Genomic DNA, 23,206 nt, shown 5'->3' with positions numbered 1-23,206 from the left:
AGGAACCACTTCCTGGAGGAATTGGAAAGGTTTAGGTGGGCCCTTCACCAGTTACTGATAGCCAACAACATAGTCCTGCTCTTCATTGCTACAGAAGCTCTGAGAGCTGTGTTTTGGCATTTGCAGCTGCTTACGCCATATTTCTGTGCTGTCTGTACCTCCACAAGGTGATGGGTGAAAACTACTCAAAAGGAGGCGGGGAAAGCACACAGAAAGGTCTCCAGATCTTTTGATGTTATACGTGCTATTGACTTTACAAGATTTTTTTTCCATTGGGAGGACTGTGACCTGATCTCATTTTGCAGCCAGCTTGGGCCTTCACACCACTGTCTAGGCCATAACCTGAGAATCACAGAGGCTGTGACTTTATTTCAACACAGCTGAGAATAGTCACTACTCTCTACAAGACCAAGCTGAGCCTCCCATGGTGGGATATAGTGTGTGTGTGATTCCAGATATTTTCTGCTCCTTCTTGTTTCCCCAGAGATGTCATATGAACCTAGACCCACATGCTCTAAGCTTTTATTAGTGATAGGAGGCTTTTCAAGCATGAAGGAATAGGAAAATGATGTTGATGCAGCAGAAGGATGTCTGAAAGAGTGTAAGGCTTGAATTGGTGACTTGTACTTGTGGCCCTACTATGCCTCCGAATTTAGGAAGTCATCTCCTCTTCTCTTTGTCTGCTTTTCTTTTAATCTGTTGATTAATAGGTAAAGAGATTCTTAATCTGATAGGCTTATGAAAAGAGAACACAACATCAGGAAGGAAAAAAAGTATAAAGAAGAAAGGGGACCAGACTTAAAAATTCTAGGACAGTACAGAAAAGAGAAAACTGGGAAAGAAAGAGGTGTCATGGTGGAGTGGGAGTGGCCCTGAATGGAAACTTCATGACCTAGATTCTGTTCTCAAGTATATCACTAATGAGCTATATGACAATAAGCAGGTCACTTCCTGGTTTTATATTTGGTATCGCATGTCTGTAGTTCCCTACAACTTAGACCATTTTGTTGTTAAGGGAAAAATGTGTATGTGATTTTTTTTTTGTTGGGCTAAAATCTGACATATAGGGCAAAGGAGAACAGAAAAAGAACAGCTCTAGAATGAAGCTGATTTTTTTTTTTCCTATTTGGCTATGTGACTCTGAGGAAGTCATTTTCTCTACCAAAATCTAAGTTCCTTCATCCATAAATGGAGGGAATTAATCTAGTTGACCTTGAAAGCTCCTTTAATCATTCTGAATATGTAAGAAAACAAAACAATAAAGAGAAGCCAAAAGATGCCAACTAAACCAAAGGCGAGCATTGTGCATTCAAGGAAGCAGCCAGTCACTTTGGATCATTTATGGCAAGAGTTATTAAGGGGGGGGGGGCATTTTCAAAGCAAAAGTTCAAGGAAGGGAAAAGATAAGACAAGGTCATGTCAAAAATTGTTCAGAAAGATGTTACTGCATGTTTACTGAAAGAAGACTTGGTTGGAAGACATGCTGGTAAGGAGCCACGACCTGGCACAGAGATATGAAATAGGTTCCGGAATCAGATGTTGAAGAGGGTGATGAGTGCTACAGCAGACTCACCAAAAAATGAACCTCAAATGGAAAGTAGGGGGGATGGAACACTTTCGAATTGGTGCGCTTTCTTCCATGACAGGGTGAAGGAGTGCAGAACTTGATCAAGGGCCCTTCATCAAATATTTGACACTTAGATTTTGTTCTCCCTGTTTATTTGTTTGTTTGCTTATTTATTTTTTTTTATTTTTGAGGCAGGGTCTCATGTACCCTATGCTTGCCTATCTAGCTGAAGATAACACTAAAGTTCTTTTTGATCCTCCTGCTTCCACATCCCATTTATACAGTGCTAGGGGATGAAGCCAGGGCTTTATGCATGGGAGGCAAGTTAGCATTCTACAAGTGAGCTACATTATCATCCCACTCTTAGATTTTAGCCCTATATATACAAAGTCTATGTGCCTATAGATTCAACCTACCAAGAACCCTATAGCAATGTCATGGTGGAACCAGAAGCAAAAGTTGTTAGAGTTTTTGTGTGTTATTATTGTTTCATCATCTGGGTGTTCTTAAACAAATAACAAGCTAAAATGTTAGCCTACTAGAGAAAAACCAGTACAGAAAAACTAATTCCAAGTAACTGGTCTCTTAGGGCCTTAAGAGGCCAATGTACAAAGGCTAGAACTTGATGAGTTTTTTGTTTGCAGAGCCTGGCACAGGCAGTAAGGGCTAGCTGAGGGGGAAGAATATGAGTTTACACTTAACTGGATCTTCAAACCTAAACTCTGGTTTTGTAATCTTAGCATAGTTACAACCCCTTTGGGATTTTGCTTCCTTATTTATCATCTATAATATTTTTCATTTGGTTATTATAAATAAATAAAATGTTTTTGTGTGAAAGTATAGCATAATGCCTGGCATATACAAACTCTCAATAGTAGTAGCTATAATGAACATCATTATGATCCTTTTTATGATTACTACTACTACCACCATGACTGTAAGTAAATATGAATTCATTATTGACCTTTCCAACATCCCAGTAACTTCATCCCTGTTTTCTTTGGAGTACTGTCCTACTCCAAAAGTCAAAAGTCAAGCCCTGTTTTCTCAGGACCACCTTCTTAACTCTGTTACGACACCAGAATTTTCAGTATTCCCAGGCATCTTCCCATAGTGTTCTACCTCCTCCCAACCTGCCTGCTCATGTAAGCACCAAAAGAAAGTCAAAGGTTGGAGACAGGTGGCAGGGGACAACAAAATGATCTCATGCATTGCCAACTTGTCATCAGTTTCCTGGCAAAGCCTAGGAAGGTCACCTTTTGCTTCAGATTTCCCCCTTGGGAACAAGAAGGTTGAAATGTAGCCCAGAGGAAACACAGATAAAAAGCTAGAGCTTTGTCCCCATAAGGAAGGGAGACATTTCAGATCAAAGCAGTGCCATCACCTTGGAGAGGAGCAAGACTCGTGTGTCTCTTGTGCTGTAGTGAGACTCATTCCCCTACCACCCCTAGACCAGAACCCAAGAAATATTAATACTAGGTTAAAGGTCCAGATTGCTACAGATGAGAATGATTTTTGGGTGTGATCATACAGAAGTAGCTGATTGCTTGTGCTGAGGAAACTCAAGAGTGTGCTCCATACTTCCTCAGCCTCTCAGATTCTTGGAGGGAAGGTGAAGTCACCAGAGAAACTCAGTGGCACTAGACCAGAGAGACCTGTATATTTTAGTGTACAGGTCCTAGAAATTAAATAAATTGTCCCATTCTCTGGGTTGAGAAGTGAAGAGGAAAATGAGTAGGAAAATCAGACGGACAAGAACATAGCAGCAAAGAATGTAGTTGTCTTTGGCTAGAAAGATTTCAGAGAAACCAAAGCAGACTCCACCAAAATGTGGAGTCCCCCAGCCCATGTAACCAAATAGTGATATGTTTCTTAAGCATATGCTAAGCTTTGTGCTAAGCCTTTGTAGCAAATTTTCCAGTAATTATTTTAATGCTTTGATAGATAGAGCCTTAGGTCAGTGCTGGGAAAGCACAAAGTGGACAGGTAGAGAGCATGGCAAGCTCTCATATGGTGAAAGAAGATCTGAAGGGACAGGATAGGTGGGAAGGGGTGTGAGGGTCAAGCAGGAGGTGCTATTAAATAGGGTGGAGGTACACAGGAGACCAAGTGTGCTAATGGCTAGGCCCTGGAGGAGAGAGAAATGTTAGAAAAGGAAGAAAACAGGCCTAGGACATGTGGGTAGGTGTTTGATATTGGTTTGTTTGTTGATGTTGGTTTGTTTAAGCTACTATCATGGACAATGGGAAGGACAGGGGGAGGCAGCCTATCTGATAGTCATCCAAGTCCTTGCCCTTTAGAAAGTTGCTGGGTCACTTGTTTGGCTGGTGTTCATGCTTCTCTCTCTCTCTCTCTCTCTCTCTCTCTCTCTCTCTCTCTCTCTCTCACACACACACACACACACACACATGCATCTTAATTTTCATTACAGCCTTGACAAATCGGATAGGGCAGAGATAATTATCTCCATTTTACAAATGAGGAAACTGAGACACAGATTAAAACCAAGATCACACAGGTCATTTTAATAGCAGAGATGAAACCATAACTTTGGTCAAAGTGAAGGTAAGAAGTGGTCTAATGTGTGGCCTCTTTCACAGTATTGTTTCAAGAATTCTGGGATGTCTGTTCAAATCAAAACCAAGCTCCCTCTCTCTCTTTTCTTAACGTTACCTTAATTTCACTCCTAGATGGCTCCTTCTGTTTGAATTTAAACTGTAGCCTATTAGAAATGGAAGAAACTAGTGAAGGCAAAAGTAGGGAGGGCAAGGGAATATGTCTCAGCACCTCAGAATCTGGGAGTGTTCCTAGGAGTGGGCCTGGGCCATGGTTCTGGTGGAGTAGGGCAGGGTTATTGTTGTTGATTATTAATATTTATTATTGATTTATCTTTTAGTTAAGCAGTGTTTATTCCTAAACCAGCTGTATACCCAAATCACCACACAGAGAATAGGATGTAGTTAATTAACCTAGAGCACAATGCTGGGTAATAATTACTTCATCCTAAACCTCCAAGCCTGCATAGCTTCCTCCCATTCAGATTTCCCACACTATACTTGCTTTTTACTCATATTTTAGGTCTGGCTCATCTCTCCTGGTGTTTCCAGGTCCTCTCCTCTCCAACTCTCCTCCCACTCAATTCGTGCTCCGCCCCTCAGAACTAGGATGTCCCACCCTATTCTCTCCATTGCTCAGCATTGGCTGGTTGTTTTATTGACAATACAGAGAACAAATGGTGGCATGTTTACACACACTTGAGACAGGTGATGCTTAGAATAAACATCAGAATGCATTGTCTGGATTGAAACCAGCTAGTGAGGTAAAGAAGTCAACATTTGAATGAACAATGGTAAATTGTATACATTCCACAGGGAACCCAGTGGTGGCTGTCAATCCTCCAGTCATTTGCATAAGAAATGGAAGAGTTGTGTCTGAGTAAAGGTAGTGAGAAGGAGGAAGGGAGCAAATCTGTCCAGAAGCAAGACTGGTCTCAGACAGCCCTAAAAGGTGACTGTACCAACCACCTTAAGTCCTTAGAAAGGACTTTGGGGAAGAAGTTCATGTAGCTCTTTTGTGGGGAAGGAAAAAAAAAAACTTGACAGTGGCTTGAGAAGAAAGCAGATTGGCCCAAGAAGCTGGAATTATGGACAGGCAGAGTCGGGGAGCTATTCAGGGAGCTGGCCTGGAGCCAGGGGCCAGTCCCGAGGGGGTGAGCAGAGGCTAGAGAGCTCCGGGACCCAGTCCAACTTCTGACCTTGAGTCACCAGGCACTTTTCCTACCTCAGCTAAGACACCTATCAGGTCTCTGTTATCTTGGCTTCCAAACTATGTAGAAGTTTCTCTTCCTGACTGACACTGACTTTTCTACAACCCTCATACTACCCCTTCCACCGAGTCTAGCATCTTGCAAACTTCTCGGGCCTCTAGAAGATCATTCTTGCTCCTTTGGTTCCCAGAAACTATCTCTACACATTACAGACTATCCATGAACAAAATGGTACAGACAAACCCTAGTCCTACAAGCAAGGGCCTGACCATCTCACCTGGTTTTGGACCTCTTGATTCAAAAGTATACCTGAAAATCACAGCATCTGAGATCATTGCAGAAAGTACTAGGGCTAGTATCAAATACAGAAGTCACTTTTGCTATTTATTCAGTCACTGTTTGTTGTTCATACAGTATTTGCCAGATGCTGCTATGGGCACCTAGGATATTATGCCTGAGTTTATGGATCTCAGTGTACATAGGTATTTTATTTATGAAAGAAGTATCCAAACTGTATAAATTTGCAGCCCTGGCCTTCTCATCCTACAGTTAAATGGAATTTGGACCTGAAATAGTTACCGGACTTTTCAAAATTTTTTTGAAAGCCAGAAACAACCAGGCCAAACTCAGCTTTCATCACTACTATTCCAGCACTCTTTGTACTCTGTTCTGGAAAGAATATAATACAACTGTAAGAGAATGGTAGTATTTATCCCTATGGATATACTCAGAATTACTTTCTGTGGGAGCATACCATGGCCTTCTTGGCAATATTTTAAAATCCACTGAAATGCAAACTCCACCATTACCACCCTCACCTAAATTTATACCATTGGCTTTATTCTTTGGATTAAAGCACCTGCCATTTGGCCAGGGAAAATACAATTTTTTAATTTGTCATTTAGGCTAGCCTAAATGCTAGATACATTTGGTTTATGGGTGATAGACCTGGAGTTTTCCTGAAAGACAGCATTGCTGTGGAGAGGCCAGTGCCTAACCAACCCAGAAACTCCCAGGCAATGTCAAGACAAGGACACAGGTCACCTGAGGATAAAAAGCAAGAGGAAGGTACCTGAAAAAGAAGCAGGAAAGTTCTAAACACAGGCTCCTACTTGAGTGTAGCGTGGGGTCTAGACCTGCAAAGACACTGTGGTGGGTGACAGTTTCAAAGTACATATTTACCTTTAGCTCTTTAATTATACTGCATTGTACTCAATCATTTGTCCCTTCTCTAATATGGCCTACTGGATATTTTTCTCCTATTTGCTATTACCAAAGGCCAATCAATGCATTGAAATTCAGAGTGATTCCATCCTAGCACACTAGAGGGGCTCACTTGTCTTGGGAGCTTGATGCTTTGGGATTCCTCCTTGATCTTGATAAGCATCCCTTCCCAATTCTCATGCAGATGAGATGAAAGAAATTGCCCCAAGAAGTGACATTGGGTGTGAGTTACAATCAAGTCACTGCCAAGACTACAGCTATGCCTGAACACATCTCAAAACAAGACACAAGGGACTGAAGGTGTATATTATGTTAGTGATGTGGTGCTTCACTTCAAACAAGCCACCACCAAAACTCACAGTACACAATTAGAGACAAGTCAATGCTTTGGAATAGAAGACCAAAGATTCTTATCTGGCCTATGACATTTATTAGTTCTGCAATTCCAGGAAAGTCATTTAATGGTTTAACATCTCTGATTCTCATCCATACAGTAGACCTACAATCATATAGTACCCAGTTACTAAGACTGTTTACAAGACTCAAAATTCTGAGGGGATAAAACAAAAACAAAATTAGATACTCCTTTTAGCAGAGGTAATCAGGATTTGAGAGTTGTTGCTTTCATGGTTTGACCAGGTGAGGTTTGGGGGTCTTTCTTTAAGTCAAGGCCTTCCAGATCTTTACTCCTGCTGTTTTCTTCTAACCATTTTACTTTAAACAAGGCCCACCTGGAGGGCATCCTTTTGATGGTGATTTAAGGCTGAGAAACATTCCACTCACCTATTTTAAGCTGTTCCACATTTTCTACCCCTGAAGTAGATGTGCTTATGCAGGGGAGGACAGTCCCAGTCAAAACAAGATGAAAATACACTGCTGGATGGGAGCCCCAGGCTAACTGGTTTCAGGTCCTCTCCCAGCTGTCAGCACCTCGTAACAGGGGTGGGGGGACACCCAGACTACTCCCTTGCCTCCTTTAGCAGGTCTGTCTGGGTCTGATGTCTACTGAGTTATCTCCAAGTTGGGCTCAAAGTCCACAAAGTTTATTGCTTTTACAGATGCCTCTTGCATGTAGTTTGGGTTCTTGACAGCTAGTCTTGAATTCTTTGGCTCACTTTGAATGTCCCTAGGCCACCAGGTAAGCAGTATTCTTTCTAATTCAGACCAAACTAAGATTATCTCCTTCCTTCTTTGATAAAAACTAAAGGGTTTTCTCTTTGGAAGTCTTTTCATTTTTACAGAATGTTTGAAGGTTTCAAACATTGACAGAATTTCCTTTATATTAGTGGATGTTAGGATATTTTTATCTAGATGAGTTTTGTCTCTCCCTCACGTTCCATCATGCAAGTTATGCTGCTGTCAATCAGGCCTGCTAGGCCTAAATCTCTCTTTGATATCAGTGCCAGTTGAGATTTGGCTGCTCTGCTCCTGGACTTTTATCACCCTCTACTGTTCCCTCTGGGTGACCTGTTCCAAACTGACTCAGCCCTTTAGCTAAACATGGAAACTGACCAGAGAAACAAGAGTACATACCCAGGCAAAGTATCCCTTTTATTTAAGTGTTTGGGACTTAGTTATGAGTTATCAGTGGTCACTTAACTCAGTTAAGCTGTATTTTGGTTTACAACGACTGTTTGATTTTCAAAGGTCTTTTGTGTATTAACTGTGGAATTACTCTCAGACAGTGAGTCTTTCAAAATTTAAGTGTTAACAAAAGGCCAATACATTAATTTGCCTATAGTTCTTCCTCACTGAACCTTTTAACAAAGTTCGAACTTTGCATTTCCTTTTTGCTTTTTTGTTTGTTTGTGTGTTTGGCATTTTTGAGACAGGGCTTCTTTGTGTAGTCTGGACTCACTTTGTAGACCAGGTTGGCCTCGAACTCACAGAGATCCTCCTGCCTCTGCCTCCCAAGGAATAGATATTTGGAACTGAAGTTACGGGGCTTCACATTAAATTTTATACTTTCAGTATTGATTATATTTTATGCACTTATACACCAACAAAACCTAAAAATCCTGAAAGAGTTAGAACATGACAGAGTCCTCTTTCATAATTTGTGTTTATTATCTGCATTCAGGCTTTCCTCATTCCCTTGTTTGTGAGTCTTTCTTGTTCTTTTTTTCTTCATTTAACACTGTTCCCACATTTATATTTGTTTACATAGATACGTATATTGTTGGCTAGGTTCTGCATTATGAAAGAATGTGTGTGGGGTGGTTCTTTTCTGAAATTGTGTGACCTTGGTTGATTATGCATTCTAATTTACATACTGATAACATTTTCACATCAGTTCTTCAAACCACTGCCCTCCATATAAGCAGTGTAAATAATTTCTGTAAATCGTAAGATCAAAAATATAAACTGGACAGAAAGTTTGCAACAGCACTGAACAGGTTGCACATGTTCCCTTTTCACTCTCCAACAAATTAAGGAATGTGACCACACACACAGAGTCATCTACAGAATCTTTGTTCTGTTAAAAATAAAGCAGAATTATCTCTGTTTCCAGACCTGAAGGTGTCCATAACAGGCCTATGAGTCATAATAGTTATATGAGGTAGTGGATGGTCATAGCACACGCCTTTAATCCCAGCACTTGGGAGGCAGAGGCCGGCAGGTCTCTATGAGGTTGAGGCCAGCCTGGTCTACAGAGAAAGTCAAGACAGCCAGACCTATACAGAGAAACCCTATCTCAAAAAACAAAAAGAAACAAACAAAACATTATATGGAAGGAAGAACACAGTTCAGTTTTTAAGGATGAAGATCTAGCAACATAGGGTGTTTAGAAGCCATCTCTGTAGTCTTCCAGATAGCCAGTAGCCAATGTGGAAAAAGTACTCTGGTTTCCTGACATAATTTTCTTTCTGTTTGACAAAGTTTATTAAGGATGGGTATTATAATATCTCTCAAAAAAAGTACATTAGGGGACTACCTCTCTGCTGTTCTCTCATCCATCTGCCTGAGGGACAAGTATCTGTATGTGTGCCAAATCTATTATTGTAACTGCCTATAGAGTATCACTAGTAGCATGACAGATACCTTCTGAGTTATCTCCTAACTGTACTCAGGCCCTGGTTTTCCAGGAAGTCCAGGGAATAGCTTTTAAAAATCTCTTCTTAGTCATAGAGGTAATAACTACCTATACTTGGCTATTCTTCAGTGTCTGTATTTGCTTTAGTTCTCTTGCAACTTTGTTAACAAACCCCACAGTATAATTAGTTTCAACAAATAACAGGATGTCATAACTGTTGACCAGGATTCATTAGGTTGCTGTTAGAGTTTTATCCCAGGATAGAGGGGCTAGTGCTCATCTTATATTCAAGGTACATGCTTTGGCAAGAAGATGTTCCTGGTTAGGCCCATCAACTCTTTTGTCTGTGACTCCTAAAGCCTTTTATGCCCACAAAATCTCCACGCACAATGACCCAGGCACATCTGTCTTTGTTTATTGGCACAAAATACGACTATAATTTGTTCAAAGAAAATCTATGCTGGCACTTTGAATTTTCTATTTCTGTGCTTTATACATACATTCTTCTTCGGCCTTTAAAAGAACTCTGGTTTTGATACGGTTACTTCACTGCTTCACATGCATGTTGTCAGGAAGGGCTGAGAGCTAGTTATATAGTAATACTTTTCATCACTGTCTGACAAAATACCTGAGAACAGTTACAAGTCTATAGTCTTTGGTTTCATTGACTCTAGATGTATGGTTAGTCAGAACATGGTGGCAGGAGCATGTGGCAGAAGCTACTCACCTAGTAGATAGCAAACAGTGAAAAAATGGATGGTGAATGGGTATAATCTTCAGAGAGCAGGCTAACATTGACCTGCTTCCTTCCAGTTAGGTCCAAACTCCTCCTGAAATAGTGTCACCAGTTGGGGACCAAACAACATTCAACACATGAGTCTGTTGGGGTAATTTTATAGTCAAACCATAATAACTGGTGTTTTAGGCCAGCACTAAGATTTTCAAGGTTTTTGAGTCAAAGTATCACTCTTTTTAAATCTCACCCACAACACTGTATCAATGAACTGCAGAAGAGAAAAGGTCAACAAGATCACTCTGTTGTTAGCAGGCAACCAGGAAGTCCAGGCCTTGGGGAAAGGATGGCATTTGCTTATTGCTTTATAAGCCCTGAAATATAGCAGCAAAAAATAAAAATAAGAATGAAATACAATGCCCAAATACAAGTCACAGACCATATTCATATCACAGAAAGCAGTGAATTCTCCTCCCGTTACCCCTTGAGAAGGGGGAGTTGGTCGGAAGTTGGGACAGCCGCCTGGCCAGAGACACTCTTAAATCATAGCTTAGGGTAATAGTGATGATAGAGTTAGATAAGATTCAACCTTGGATCAAGGTAGGAATGGGCATGTATGTAGCAAACAGTCCCCAACTAGTCTTTTGTAGTCATCCCTAGCAAGGTGCTGATGGGGCACATGTCATATCCCTACAGCAAATCTAGGAAACTACCCAAACCCTATTTGACTGGGTAGATGGCAAGCAAGAGCCTTCCGTAGAGCTAGTGTCTGTAAATGAAGTTGAAGTTTGTTCATTGGTCAGACTGATGTTCCAAAAAAGTTATACCATTCCTATTCTGTGGCCTGATTTCTTTCTTGCCCATTGTGATTTCTCATTACCAAGCTCTGCAGGCTCACAGGATAAGAATTCCCAAAGACAGCTGGGAAGTGCCTTCAAAAGACTATTTTGTACAACAAAAAGGAAAAGTTTTCCAATATTTAGATACAAATCAAAGTACTTCAGGAAGGCTGGTCATGGTGGCACACACCTGTAATCCTAGCACTCAGAAGGCTGAATCAGGATGATCTCTGCAAATTCAAGGTCAACATGGGCTACAAAGAAAGTTCCAGGCCAGTCAAGGCTGTATAGGGAGAACCTGTTTCAACACCTCTGTCCCTCTAAAAAAAGACATAAAACAACAAAAAGGAGTAGGTTTGGGGCTATTCCCCCCCCCTTTTTCAATGGAATTATTTTTAATATGATTTTTTATTTATTACAATTTATTCACTTTGTATACCAGCTGTAACCCCATCCTCATCCCCTCCCAATCCCACTCTCCTTCCCTCATCCTATGCCCCTTCCGCAGTCCACTGATAGGGGAGGTCCTCCTCCCCTTCCATCTGACCCTAGCCTATCAGGTCTCATCAAGGACTGTCTTTCATAGTCTTCCTCTGTGGCCTTGACAAGCTGCTCCCCCTTCAGGGGGAGGTGATCAAAGAGCAGGCCACTGAGTTCATGTCAGAGACAGCCCCTCCTCCCCCTAGGGAGGCCATTTGGAGATTGAGCTGCCACGGACTACCTCTGTACAGGGGGGTCTAGGTCATCTCCATGAATGTTTCTTGATGGGAGTATCAGTCTCAGAAAACACCCCTAAGGCCCAGATTTTTGTTTGTTTGTTTGTTTTGTTCTGTTGTTCTCCTTGTGGAGCTCCAGACCCTTCCAGGTCTTTGGATTACGGAGAAAGGAGAACCCTCCTCCATTGCTGGTTGGAATGTAAACTTGTACAACCACTTTGGAAATGAATTTGGTGCTTTCTCAGACAACTAGGAATAGCGCTTCCTCAAGATCTAGCTATACCACTCCTAGGCATATATCCAAAATATGTTCAAGTATACAACAAGGACATTTGCTCAACCATGTTCATAGCAGCTTTATTAGTAATAGCCAGAATCTGGAAACAACCAAGACATCCCTCAATGAAGGAATGGAAACAGAAATTGTGGTACATTTACATAATGGAATACTACTCAGCAATCAAAAACAAGGAAATTAGGAAATTTGCAGGCAAATGGTGGGACCTAGAAAAGATCATCCTCAGTGAAGTATCTAAAAAACAGAGAAACATACATACTCACTTATAAGTGGATATTAGACATATAATACAGGATAATCATACTAAAATCTATATACCTAAAGAAGCTAAGCAAGAAGGAGGACCCTGGGTAAGATTCTCATCCTCACTCAGAAAGGCAAACAGGATGGACATTGGAAGAGGGAGGAAACAGGACAGGAGCCTACCACAGAGGGCCTCTGAAAGACTCTACCCAGCAGGGTATTAAAGAGGATGCTGAGACTCATAACCAAACTTTGGGCAGAGTGCAGGGAATCTTTTAAAAAAGGGACTGTCCCCTTAATAATAGCTCTCTTGTGGTTTGATTTCAGTGAGAAACCTGAAAATTAGGTAGCTAGTCTTGATTTGAGCACTGATTTGAATTAAAGTATCCTGTCTTGCTATATTGTCACATACTGTAGTCTTATTACCTTACTGAGAGTGATAGGGAAGCTGCTAACTTAAGGCAAAAGAGGAAGATTAGGCTCGTCTTTTCACGCCTATCTCTAGAAATCAGACTGTGTAAAAGGCTGGATGGGATATTTGCATAAATGCGTATATGTGTGCTTAGTGCTTCTCTTTCAGCAGTCCTTTAAAACAGTTCCTTGGACTAATGCCAAAGAGTTGTATCCAGATGACCTAAAAAATAACCTTTCCCTTCTCCTGACAAAACTAGAGCCAGAGCAGCTCACTGGAGAGGTCCATCACTTTTCCTTCATGGCCACTGTCAAGACTTACTTTCTGTGAGTCTAAATTATGTTCTTACTTAAATTGTTCACCTACTACAGAAAGTACTTGGAAATTTTACTTTATCCAGAAGCACTTGAACTATTAGTGGCTATGTGTGGTGCTTCTTTAAGGTTGCTTTCCATACGTAAAGGAACTTTTCTAGTTCTTCAACTCCAGAAGATATCACTGAGACTGAGAGTCATGACCATGATGGTGGTCTTTACAGGCACAACAGTTGCAGGTCTGGAAGACAACTAAGATGAATTTTTTTCCCCTCTGTTCTCCAAATCACACTCAGAGGTAGCTGGTCATAGAAGGTACTTGTGCCAGGACTGGCCCCAATAGAACTGTCCTCAGGAAGAATATGTAGAGTCATTTCTCACACATCCCATATGATTTCTATTGTGCACAAATGGCACATATCTTTATTTCTCCTTTATTTGAAAGACTCCATTATAAAGTATGATTGACAACTTTAAAAACTATAGTCCTGGCAGTGCCAAGCATTTTCTGTTCCCAGTGTGCAATGCTTAAAGCTGGTTTCTCTAGTGACCATCTGAATGCCACTCCAAGTTTCTTCTAAGATCTTGTCATCTGTGACTTTTACATAGCACATACCTAGCTCTGAATTTTAGAATAGACTTTTGATACTGACTTAAACTCTCATTTATATCATCTTGTTATATCTTGTCATCTTACTACCTCTTTGAGGACATAAGGAAGCTGAAAACAGCAGAAGAGCAAATGAAGGAAGGGGGACTGTAGAAGGAATGGCTTTCTTTCCCTGTCTCTGGGAATAAGACTGTTTGAAAGGTTGAGGAAGATGTTTGCATGAGAGAGAGAGAATATGAGAGTGTGTTTTGTTTTTTCTCTTTCTTCCTGAGGTACATGTATTTCTTGTCAGCATTTCTTAAACAGTTGAGAGGCCTACCTTAACTACTCCCATCACTCCTTTGAGTATTCACTGGCACTGTTCCCATGGTTGCAAGGAGAAGGGGGGGGGTCTGCACAACCAATAATTCAATCTATTTCTCTGTGTTCTGTCTTAAGAGGTGTGTACCCCTGCTCCTCAACAATTCTCTGTATCCCCACCACTGCCTCCTATTCTTTCTGGGCTGCCTTCTCACCATTCAGGAAGCCCCAGGGTAGGGTATAACAGACCAGACCCTTTGAAATCTTCATAGCCTCTCTCCACAAGTTGTGGAGTCCCACAAAAGAGGCCCAAGGATCCACCTCAAGTGAGTGTTTGGTGAATAGCTCTGCTGTATGTAAAGGAGGCTTTACTGAGCACAATATAAAACCCATTGTGGCTTCAGGAGCTGAAAGCCTTGAAGAGGCTGGCATTATTAACAATCCTTATATTTCTTAGAGAACTTTTATCACTTCAAAGGTCACCTGTTCTATTGTGGGACACATAATGGAGCCAGGTGTTCTGCCTTAGAGCCTGTGCCCTCTTCACAAACTCCTTGCCTGCTAACCCAGCTCTGCCTCCCTGACAAGGTCTTCTGCCTTATTAGCAAACCCCTTTTCTGTTGGCTCTGCCACCCTAACAGAGTCCTCTTGGGTTTTATCTCCTAAGCATTTCTAGTAGCCCCAAGTCTTTGATGTACCAATCAAAGTAACCTTGGCAACTGCTAGAAAAAAAAAAGATTTAGTATTTTGTCTCTCCGGATGGCTTTTGCAGAGCAATGAGGGCAAGAAGAAGGCCCTACCATTGTCTCCTTGGCCTGCATAAGCTGAGGCAGATAAACAAATATGCTTATCTGCCATTTATACTCTTGTTTTCCCCAGTTCTTGTAAGGCTACAGTGCACCGAGATTTTTAGAGAATGGTTAATTGCTCCTGTGAACATGGCTCTTGGCCTGGGGGTGGGGTGCAAACAACCTCATTACCTCCTTCATAAATGATACAAAATGAGAATAAGACTGAGTGAGAACCATCTGAGGGATAAAAGCCAAGTATATGGCAGGGAGAAGGGAACCCCATGTTGGCTTTGCATTACAAACCCTTCTTGATTCTGTCAACCACAGTGTAAGAAAAAATTACAAAACTACAAAACTCCATTTTTTTTGTGGCTGCTTTATTACTGGCTCTAGGAAAGCAACGGACAGAAAGGACAGAAAGGATAAGAAAGATGCAGCCCTCACTGTGGAGTGAAGGTGGGAATGGTTTAAACTCCAAGCTACACTCCTGGCCAAACCTTAATTCCTGTATTGTTTTTTTTTTATATAATTTAATGTATTTTTTTATTATTAGTTACATTTTATTAACTCTGTATCCCAGCTGTATCCCGCTCCCTCATTCCCTCCCAATCCCACCCTCCCTCCTTCATCTCTTCCCTGCCCCTTTCCAAGTCCACTGATTAGAGAAGACCTCCTCCCCTTTCATCTGATCCTGTTTTATCAGGTATCTTTAGGACTGGCTTCAAAGTACTCCTCTGTGGCCTAGCAGGACTGCTCCTCCCTCGGGGGTTGGGGAAGTCAAAGAGCCTGTCATTGAGTTTCTGTCAGAAATAGTCCCTGTTCCCCTTACTATGGGAAATCAATTGATCACTGAGCTACTATGGGCTTCATCCGAGAAAAGGTTCTACATGGTCCTTGGTAGAGTGTCAGTCTCAGAAAAGACCCCTGTGCCCAGATATATTTGGTTCTTGTGGAGCTCCTATCCTTTCCACATCATACTAACTCCTCCTTCCTTCATATGATTCCCTGCACTCTGCCGAAGGTTTGGTTATGAGTCTTAGTATCTGCTTTGATACACTGCTAGGTAGAGTCTTTCAGAGGCCTTCTGTGGTGGCTCCTGTCCTACGTCCAATGCACATCCCATTTGTTCCTGTATTGTTTTGTTTGGATTTTTTTTTTCTTTAAATAAACCTTTTACTAAGGTCTAACAGTAGGGAGAACTTCTGAACTTGTCACAAACTTAATATAATTCTAGAAGAAAGCATAACTTATGTCTTGTATTGCCAGTTTGCTTTTACCTAGATTAATTTTACAAACTTCTTTTTCAGGAAGTTTACAGATAAATATTGGTAAGAGGGAAAATGAGAAAAGGGCTTGGGAAAATTGTGGAGGTTGATTGTGCCTGCCACAAGGCATAAAGGGAAAGATGACAGACATAAAGGGAAAAGACACAAGGTTCATGAAATTTAAGGTCCACTGAGGTTAAACTGTATTTCTGAATAAATCATCAGTATTTCCAGTCCTGCTGAGACTCTGATACAAGACCTCCCGATAGTTAGTCATCAAAGTCTGGATAACAAAGGTGGTTTGACAAGAGCAGTTTTTAACTTCTGTGAATGAGGGCCAGGTAGAGCAGAATGCCTTATTTAAATGGAGTTCAGTTCGACCTGCCATCCCTAGTGTCACTTGGAGATTGTGAAGTTCATATGGGACCCTGTCCAGGAGGGAGCTGAAAGGTACAATTCACTGTTCAAGTCATCATCCAGTATTAGGGTGTGCCCCAAATCATTTGCTAGAGCTGCTTCTCCAAGAGAGTATCTTTCCACCAGGATTCTCCTTGCCCCCCCCAACATCATTACTTTCTGCATTTGCATCTACGTTCTCCCCACTTTCCTGCCCAACAAAGTTAGGGCTCTGGGCCCCAGCCATGCAAGGCAATTCACATGCTCTACAGGGAACAAGGCACTTTCTCTGTCCCTGTCTTTTTTTTTTTTTTTTTTTTTTCTTCTCTCCTTCTGGACTTTGGGGATTTTCCATAAAGTCAAATAACTATGTAAGCGGCAGTAGCCTTCTTGTCTATCGTCTCACACATTGGAGTGGAACAAGAGGGAAAAAGATAAAAGGAAACAAGGACCGATACCATGGCATTTCAGCCCCCTTATTTCCTCAGCCTCTTCAAGAAAGGGGGCAAGTAAGTAATCGGAACTAGATAGAGCCTCAGATAGGAGAGGGCTGTGGTGGAGGAGTAGGTGGGGAGGGGTTTTTTTTGTTTTGTTTTTTGTTTTTTGGTTTTTTGCCCATCCCATTAACACTGTACTAATGCTCAGGCATTCAATATCTTTTTTGTATTTCCCTTTCTAGCTGCTAACCCAGTGTTTTGTGGCTGGTCCCACACCTCTAGAATCATGTCATTTTCTGCTTCTCCTGACATAGGACCCTGTGTTTTGCTAGCAATATTGCTGAATCCTTGGGTGGAACTTCCCTGTAGAAAATACAGAAGACTTGCCTATAGTTTCCTACTGGCTGTGTGGTACACAATGCTTCAAGTGTGACAAAAAGGGAAGTAAGATGTTTCCCCTGACTGCCTCCTCCAACCGACCACACCCACCAGGGCCTGCTCTCCATACTTTCATAACATGCTGAGATCCCATGTAAGGCTTCTGCTGCTAGAATTTTTCCCAGTTACCTATCTACTGTCCTGTGAGATTCCCCAAGTAGCAGGAGCTATTGTCCTGATGACTTTGTCTTTTAAAGTAGAACAGACCAATGGGAATGTGACCACATTCTCTCAGCTCAAGTAATAAACTACCTTCCAGGGACTCCTGAAATGATGAGAGTTGGTTCAATCCTCATTACAATTCTCTCTTTTAGGAGTTTACCCCGAGAGAGGTAGGGCAAGTTATGTCTGCTTCATTTGCAAAGTACTATGTTTGGGGCTAAAGGTGAAAGCCAGTGAAGGCTCATCAGCAAGTGCTTCTGGTATTCTATCTCTAGATCTAGGCTATATTCATAAGTTACAGGGTATAAGAGGCTTAGGCATTTTTCCTAATGCTGATGTTATTATTGGGTTGTTGAAGCCTTAAGTTATTAGATCCTGTATGGAGTCCACTTAAGCAGGACACAGGGATAAGAAGTATTTGACCAGATAATGGATATAATGTACTGTATAATCTTCTACCCACTCCAAAGTTTGGTCCAACTGTTTTGAGCAGAGGAATTTCCTCATGTGCTAAGGGTTAACAAGAAAAATAACCTTTTAGGTTCTTCCTAATCTCCCTTGTCCTTGTTATTAGAAAATCTTTGTATAGACACGTTTAAGTCACTTTTTTTCCTTCATCTGACCCTAGGATCCTGTCATTCATTGGAAACTAAGATGAAGCCTACTTAACAGAACTATGAGCATATACAAGAAGAGAGATTGGTCTAAGTGTGGGATGAATCTACAGAATAGTGGATCAGTCAGAGAAAAAGAACCTAAGTTCTTGGTAATAAGCTTCCTTCCTTCCTTCCTTCCTTCCTTCCTTCCTTCCTTCCTTCCTTCCTTTCTTCCTTCTTCCTTCCTTCCATCTTTGACTAGGGTTTTCTGTGTAGCCCTGGTTGGCCTGGTTCTCACTACATATACCAGGCTGGCCTTGAAGTCACAGAAATCTTCCTGCCTCTGCACCTCTGCCCCTGCCTCTTGGGAATAAAGTCATGTGCCACAATGCCTAGCAAAGCTTGTTTTTCTTACTGACTTCATTCTAAAGATTAGGTACAATAAGAAGAAGAAAAAAAAATGGGTAGATTTCATTAAGGATGCCAGTAAGTGGTAGCCCCAAAACTAGATGTTTGACTACATTGGGATTGTTATTCCAAGACTACACACTATTTGGAAGAGTATATGCTCTGGAACACACAGTATTATATATTCATGCCTTTCTGGAACTACCAGTTTAGATCAGTGGCTCCAGTTTCTTAAACTGACATGACTTTGAGAACTTCTTAACTGTGTGTTGCACTGATCTGAATGAACATGGCCCTCTTCTAAAGCTCTTAGGGACAGTTTGCATATTTTCCCCATCCCCAAGAGAGAAAAGCTGGTTATGCTTAAAATTCAAAGTTGGCCTTAGAATGTCTTGTATATCACCAATGTTGCTGGCATTATTAGAGGCATTTTCCCTTCACCCTTTCTTCCTCTTTACCCTTCTCTGACACTTCCAATTCATTCCTCCAACTTCAGTAACCTCTGTGTTTGTTTTTCTTTTTCTTTTCTTTTTTTTTCAGGTAAACATACTTCTTAACCCACGATTATCCAATAGCTGGTATAGTAGAAAACAAGCTTAGTTCTATGTCAGTAGATTTGGGCTAGAGTCTTAGCTCTGCAATGTATTTGTCATCTTAGGTAAGGTAGGCAGATCCTCAATTTCTGCATTTGTAAATGGTAGTGCCTATAATTCAGGGTCTGTGGTGTAGCCACCGCTGTGTCAGCCCATTGCTAGTGCACCATTAATGGTAACTATTACAGCCAGTGAGTTTCAAACTCAGCTTGTTTTTTAATTGAAATATAATTAGTGAGCAATTCTATGCAACCTTTTGAGCAAGCCCTATTTACTCTTTTTTTTCTCCTCAAACTACCTACGTTTCTCTGTTACTGTTTCCAGATAAGGGAATCTGCAACAGAGTGGTTGTTTTACTTCTGTCCTATACTGAATTTTCCTGCTAGTATTTTGCCTCTGCTTACCCATCTTATCCCTACTTCCCACTGCCTTTTCAACATACCCCTTGGAATCTTGGGGTAAGCAGCAGTAGTTCAGAAAAAAAATGAACAAAGGAATAAAAAAGCCAACTCTGTCAGACAAAGAAAGCTCTAAGTGGCAGAGGGCAGATTAATAGATCAGGGAACTCCAAGAGCAGCAAAGCTGTTAATTTAAAAGGGGATTTGGTTGGTTGGTTGGTTTGAGCTTTTTCAAGACAGGGTTTCTCTGTGTTGCCCTGGCTGTCCTGTAACTTGCTCTGTAGACCAGGTTGGCCTCGAACTCAAATCCCTTCCCCCTGCTTACCCAAGTCCTGGGATTGAGGTCTTCTGCCACCACTGTCTGGCAAGAGGTTTTTGTTTTTCTCTCTCTCTCTCTTTAGATAACATTCTTGATGACCTAGAAATACTGGCTATATTTTATTCTGTCTACTGTGCACCGTGTAGTTGCAAACAGCAGGTTCATAAAGTCTGGAGTTAAAAATGACCTGAGGTTGGCATTATCTTTCACCTAAGATGGTGTGAATGGGCTTATGCAAACTGTTTGCTTGGAGAGTTCATTGGTCAGCTCTTTGCAAAAGCAGCTAGCATTGAATATGTTACCATTAAAATCTATCGTTAGAGCCTTGTTCATAGCTGAAAACAGTTACTGTTTTCAGCACTAAAAGCATAAATGCACTAAAAGCCAGGAGGAAGTCAAGGTCTTCAGATTGGGCTTGGCTGGAGCCTTGGCCAGGATATCAGTACCAGGTACCTGTTTAAGAGAAATATCCTGAAGCAAATAATTACCTCCTTTGCTGATAAGAAGTCCCAACAGCACAGTTGCAGTAGAACATTTAATTGGACCATAGTTTGTGGAGCACTGATTTATGGGCACTTACCTTAACATCATGAGATCTATTGTATATGTTGGTGGAACCTAATGTTCCTGTAGTCCTGAGTTGGTGTAAACAGTATTGGTGATTGCATCACTTACTCCTTTCTCTGCCCATGTTGTTCCTTATGTTTGCAGTTCAAATTTTGTCCACCAGGTGGAGTCTCTTAAGAAGGAGTAGGAGAAAAGAACCCTAAGACTAAGATGCCACCTTCTTTTTCATTGTTTTTCTTTCCTTCCTTCCTTTCTTCTTAATGCCAAAAAGAATAAGCTATATTTTGATGCAAACATGTGTAATTTTTATTAGACAACAATAACCTCATTTCCTTATGGCATCATTAAGTATTCTTCAATGTATATATAGTTGGACCCATTAGTACTAGATACTTTAGGTCCATAACATATTATTTTAGTTTCCATATCTTCTAAATAAAAAAAAGTTTGCAAATAAAAGTGGATTTATGGCAAAATTCTGCCCAGGGGTGGAGTTTTTCTTTGCATTTCCTGCATCATTCATTATTTCATATTTTACAGGAATAATGAAACAAAAGTTTAACAAAAAATAAGAAATACACACATGAAGATGGAACTGTTATCAGCACTTTGAGATTCCTGGGAGACATGTTCCCCTTGTTGTCAGTGCTTCAGGGTTCTCAGCTTGTGACCATCTGGAGAAACCCTAAATCTTCCTTTACTTGGGCTTCTGTTTATACTGTTACATCATCACAGGAAGATATTTTTCTGAGGCAGTTTATATGTCACGTTGGTATGTCGTTTTCTCTTCAGCTTGCTGTTTATAAGAAGGTAACAATTTAAAAAAAAATAGTTATTCAAATCCTGTTGGTACAGCTTATAATCCCAGCATTTAGTGTGATTAGAGACCGGCCTGAGCAACATAGGCAGACTCTGTCTGTAAATAAATAAGTAAATAAATAAATAAATAAGTGGCTGGAGGGAGGGCTGCTCTTCCGGAAGATCTGTTAGATTGCCAGTACCCTGTCTGCTTTCAACATCCTTTGTCACCCACCTACCGCTCCCTACTATGCGGCCATACCATATCATACGCAGGCCACCCATTAGCCCTTTCTGGTATTTCTCAAGGAAGAGATTGAGTGGGTTCTGGCGTTTAAACCAGGCTGGGTAAGCATCTGGTTGGGTGAGAGGACAGATGCTTTGCTCAGTGAGTGAAAATGCAAGTAGAAAGTCTGTGTCCAAGGAAAGAGACTGACTGAGGGGCCAGTCAGCTGGAGAAAGTGAGACTTCTTTTTTTTTTTTTTAATGAGACTTCTAATGAATGGTAGGGGAAGGCATTCAGAGAGTAATAAGAGAGCATTGCAAAGCTGGTTAGAGGGAGCCGACTGGCACCAGTAAAGCTTTCAAATGCAGCACCGCCCTCTACTGAATGTTTTCTACCTCCTGTTAGAGCATTTTTTGTTTCTCTAAAAGTCAGCTCCAGTTTAGTTTTTACCAGCCTCCAAAGTCCTTTTTGGAGGTGCCAATTGGAACAAGAAAGTGCTGAACTGTTTACAGTCCCTGACTAAGGTTCAGGGAGGTGATGTGGTTTAACTGGGCCACAAAGCCCAGTACAAGACTCATTTGCATGGCCCCTGACGCCATGTGACGCAGCCGGCTCCTCCTATATAAAGAAGCAGAAGCCGAAATTATCTCTGAGTCTGGGTTGGACTGGCGGCTGTGGAGTTTGTGACACATTAGGTGACACCCCTGGAGGCACTTCCCTTCAACTTCAGCTTGGAAGTCTCTGCCTGATTCAGGGTCTGCACTGCAGTCTTAGCTCCAGGGCGGAACTGTGCTGCCAGAGCCTATCCCATAGCAGCGCCACCCAAACCAGCCACAGCTCCCCGGCAGCCTGAATCATGAACACCGAAATGTATCAGACCCCTATGGAGGTGGCGGTCTATCAACTGCACAATTTCTCCATCTCCTTCTTCTCTTCTCTGCTTGGAGGGGATGTGGTTTCCGTTAAACTGGATAACAGGTAACCACTGAAGCCAGCCAGGTAGCCCGCGGGGGCTGGGCTCTGAGGTCGATCTCAGAGCTGACTAGCCAGCCTTGCTCTGGTCCTTGTTCCCCGCGGTGTAGCATCCTGGGAAGGGGCGGGGGTAGGAGACGCAGGAAGGGGGGGGGGATCACCTCCGCGCTGGGATCTGCTGCGGGAGCGTCCCTGCGGCTGCAGCGCGGTGAGAACCAGCAGCTGCCGCCGCGAAGGCAGGAGGGCTGTGAGCTAGGCAGGGCAGGGCCTGGCTGTGCGCCGCCTGGGAGAAGGCCGGAAGCTTCTGAATCGAGAAGGAATTCCTAGCTAGGTTTGGAGTTCGGTAGGTTTGTCTGGGACCTTTGGTCCCCGCAAATGGGGCTTCCCTCGGGTGCGCGCTCCATTGTTTGCAAATCTCGCGAAAGCAGGCCGCTCAGGCCCGGGCCTCAGAAACCGCGCGGGTCTCCAATCGTTTGGAACTCTGGGAGGCTCCCACTTAAGGCTAACGGGGTTAGAGAAGTGCAGCTTCCTGCAGGGGCTGGAGAGGGACTTACAGACTAAAATGCGTGGAACTCAGGCCAGGGAAGCAGGAGAGAGGAAGACCCTAGGCAGATGGAGGACTTCGGCCACAGCTGCATTGTACTTTACAGTGACTGATGGGTGGCTTTGCCTTTTGTCTTGGCAGTGCCTCCGGAGCCAGCGTGGTGGCCCTAGACAACAAGATTGAGCAGGCCATGGTGAGTGGCATCACTGCGTCATTACCATCTTCTGACTTAGCTGCAGC

General features: G+C 42.1%; 1 protein-coding gene across 6 annotated transcripts in view; it reads left to right on the top strand.

Moving 5' to 3' along the window:
• Tsc22d3 (TSC22 domain family member 3) overlaps window positions 1-23,206 on the top strand; it is a 63,952-nt gene that overhangs the window by 38,154 nt on the left and 2,592 nt on the right. For 4 of the 6 annotated variants that reach the window (XM_060375532.1, XM_060375531.1, XM_060375529.1 and 1 more), the window contains exon 3: window positions 23,108-23,159. In XM_060375532.1, the coding sequence (XP_060231515.1) occupies window positions 23,108-23,159 (52 nt within the window). Of the gene's footprint in view, window positions 1-21,877; window positions 22,429-22,585; window positions 22,766-23,107; window positions 23,160-23,206 lie in introns of those variants that run through there. The other 2 variants (XM_060375533.1, XM_060375535.1) reach the window with 2 other exon arrangements.

This window comes from Meriones unguiculatus, chromosome X (genome assembly GCF_030254825.1).
Source record: "Meriones unguiculatus strain TT.TT164.6M chromosome X, Bangor_MerUng_6.1, whole genome shotgun sequence".
In the NCBI taxonomy this organism is placed as follows: Eukaryota; Metazoa; Chordata; class Mammalia; order Rodentia; family Muridae; genus Meriones; species Meriones unguiculatus.
Note: the sequence above shows the minus strand (reverse complement) of the source record. Positions and strands in the feature narration are given on the sequence as shown.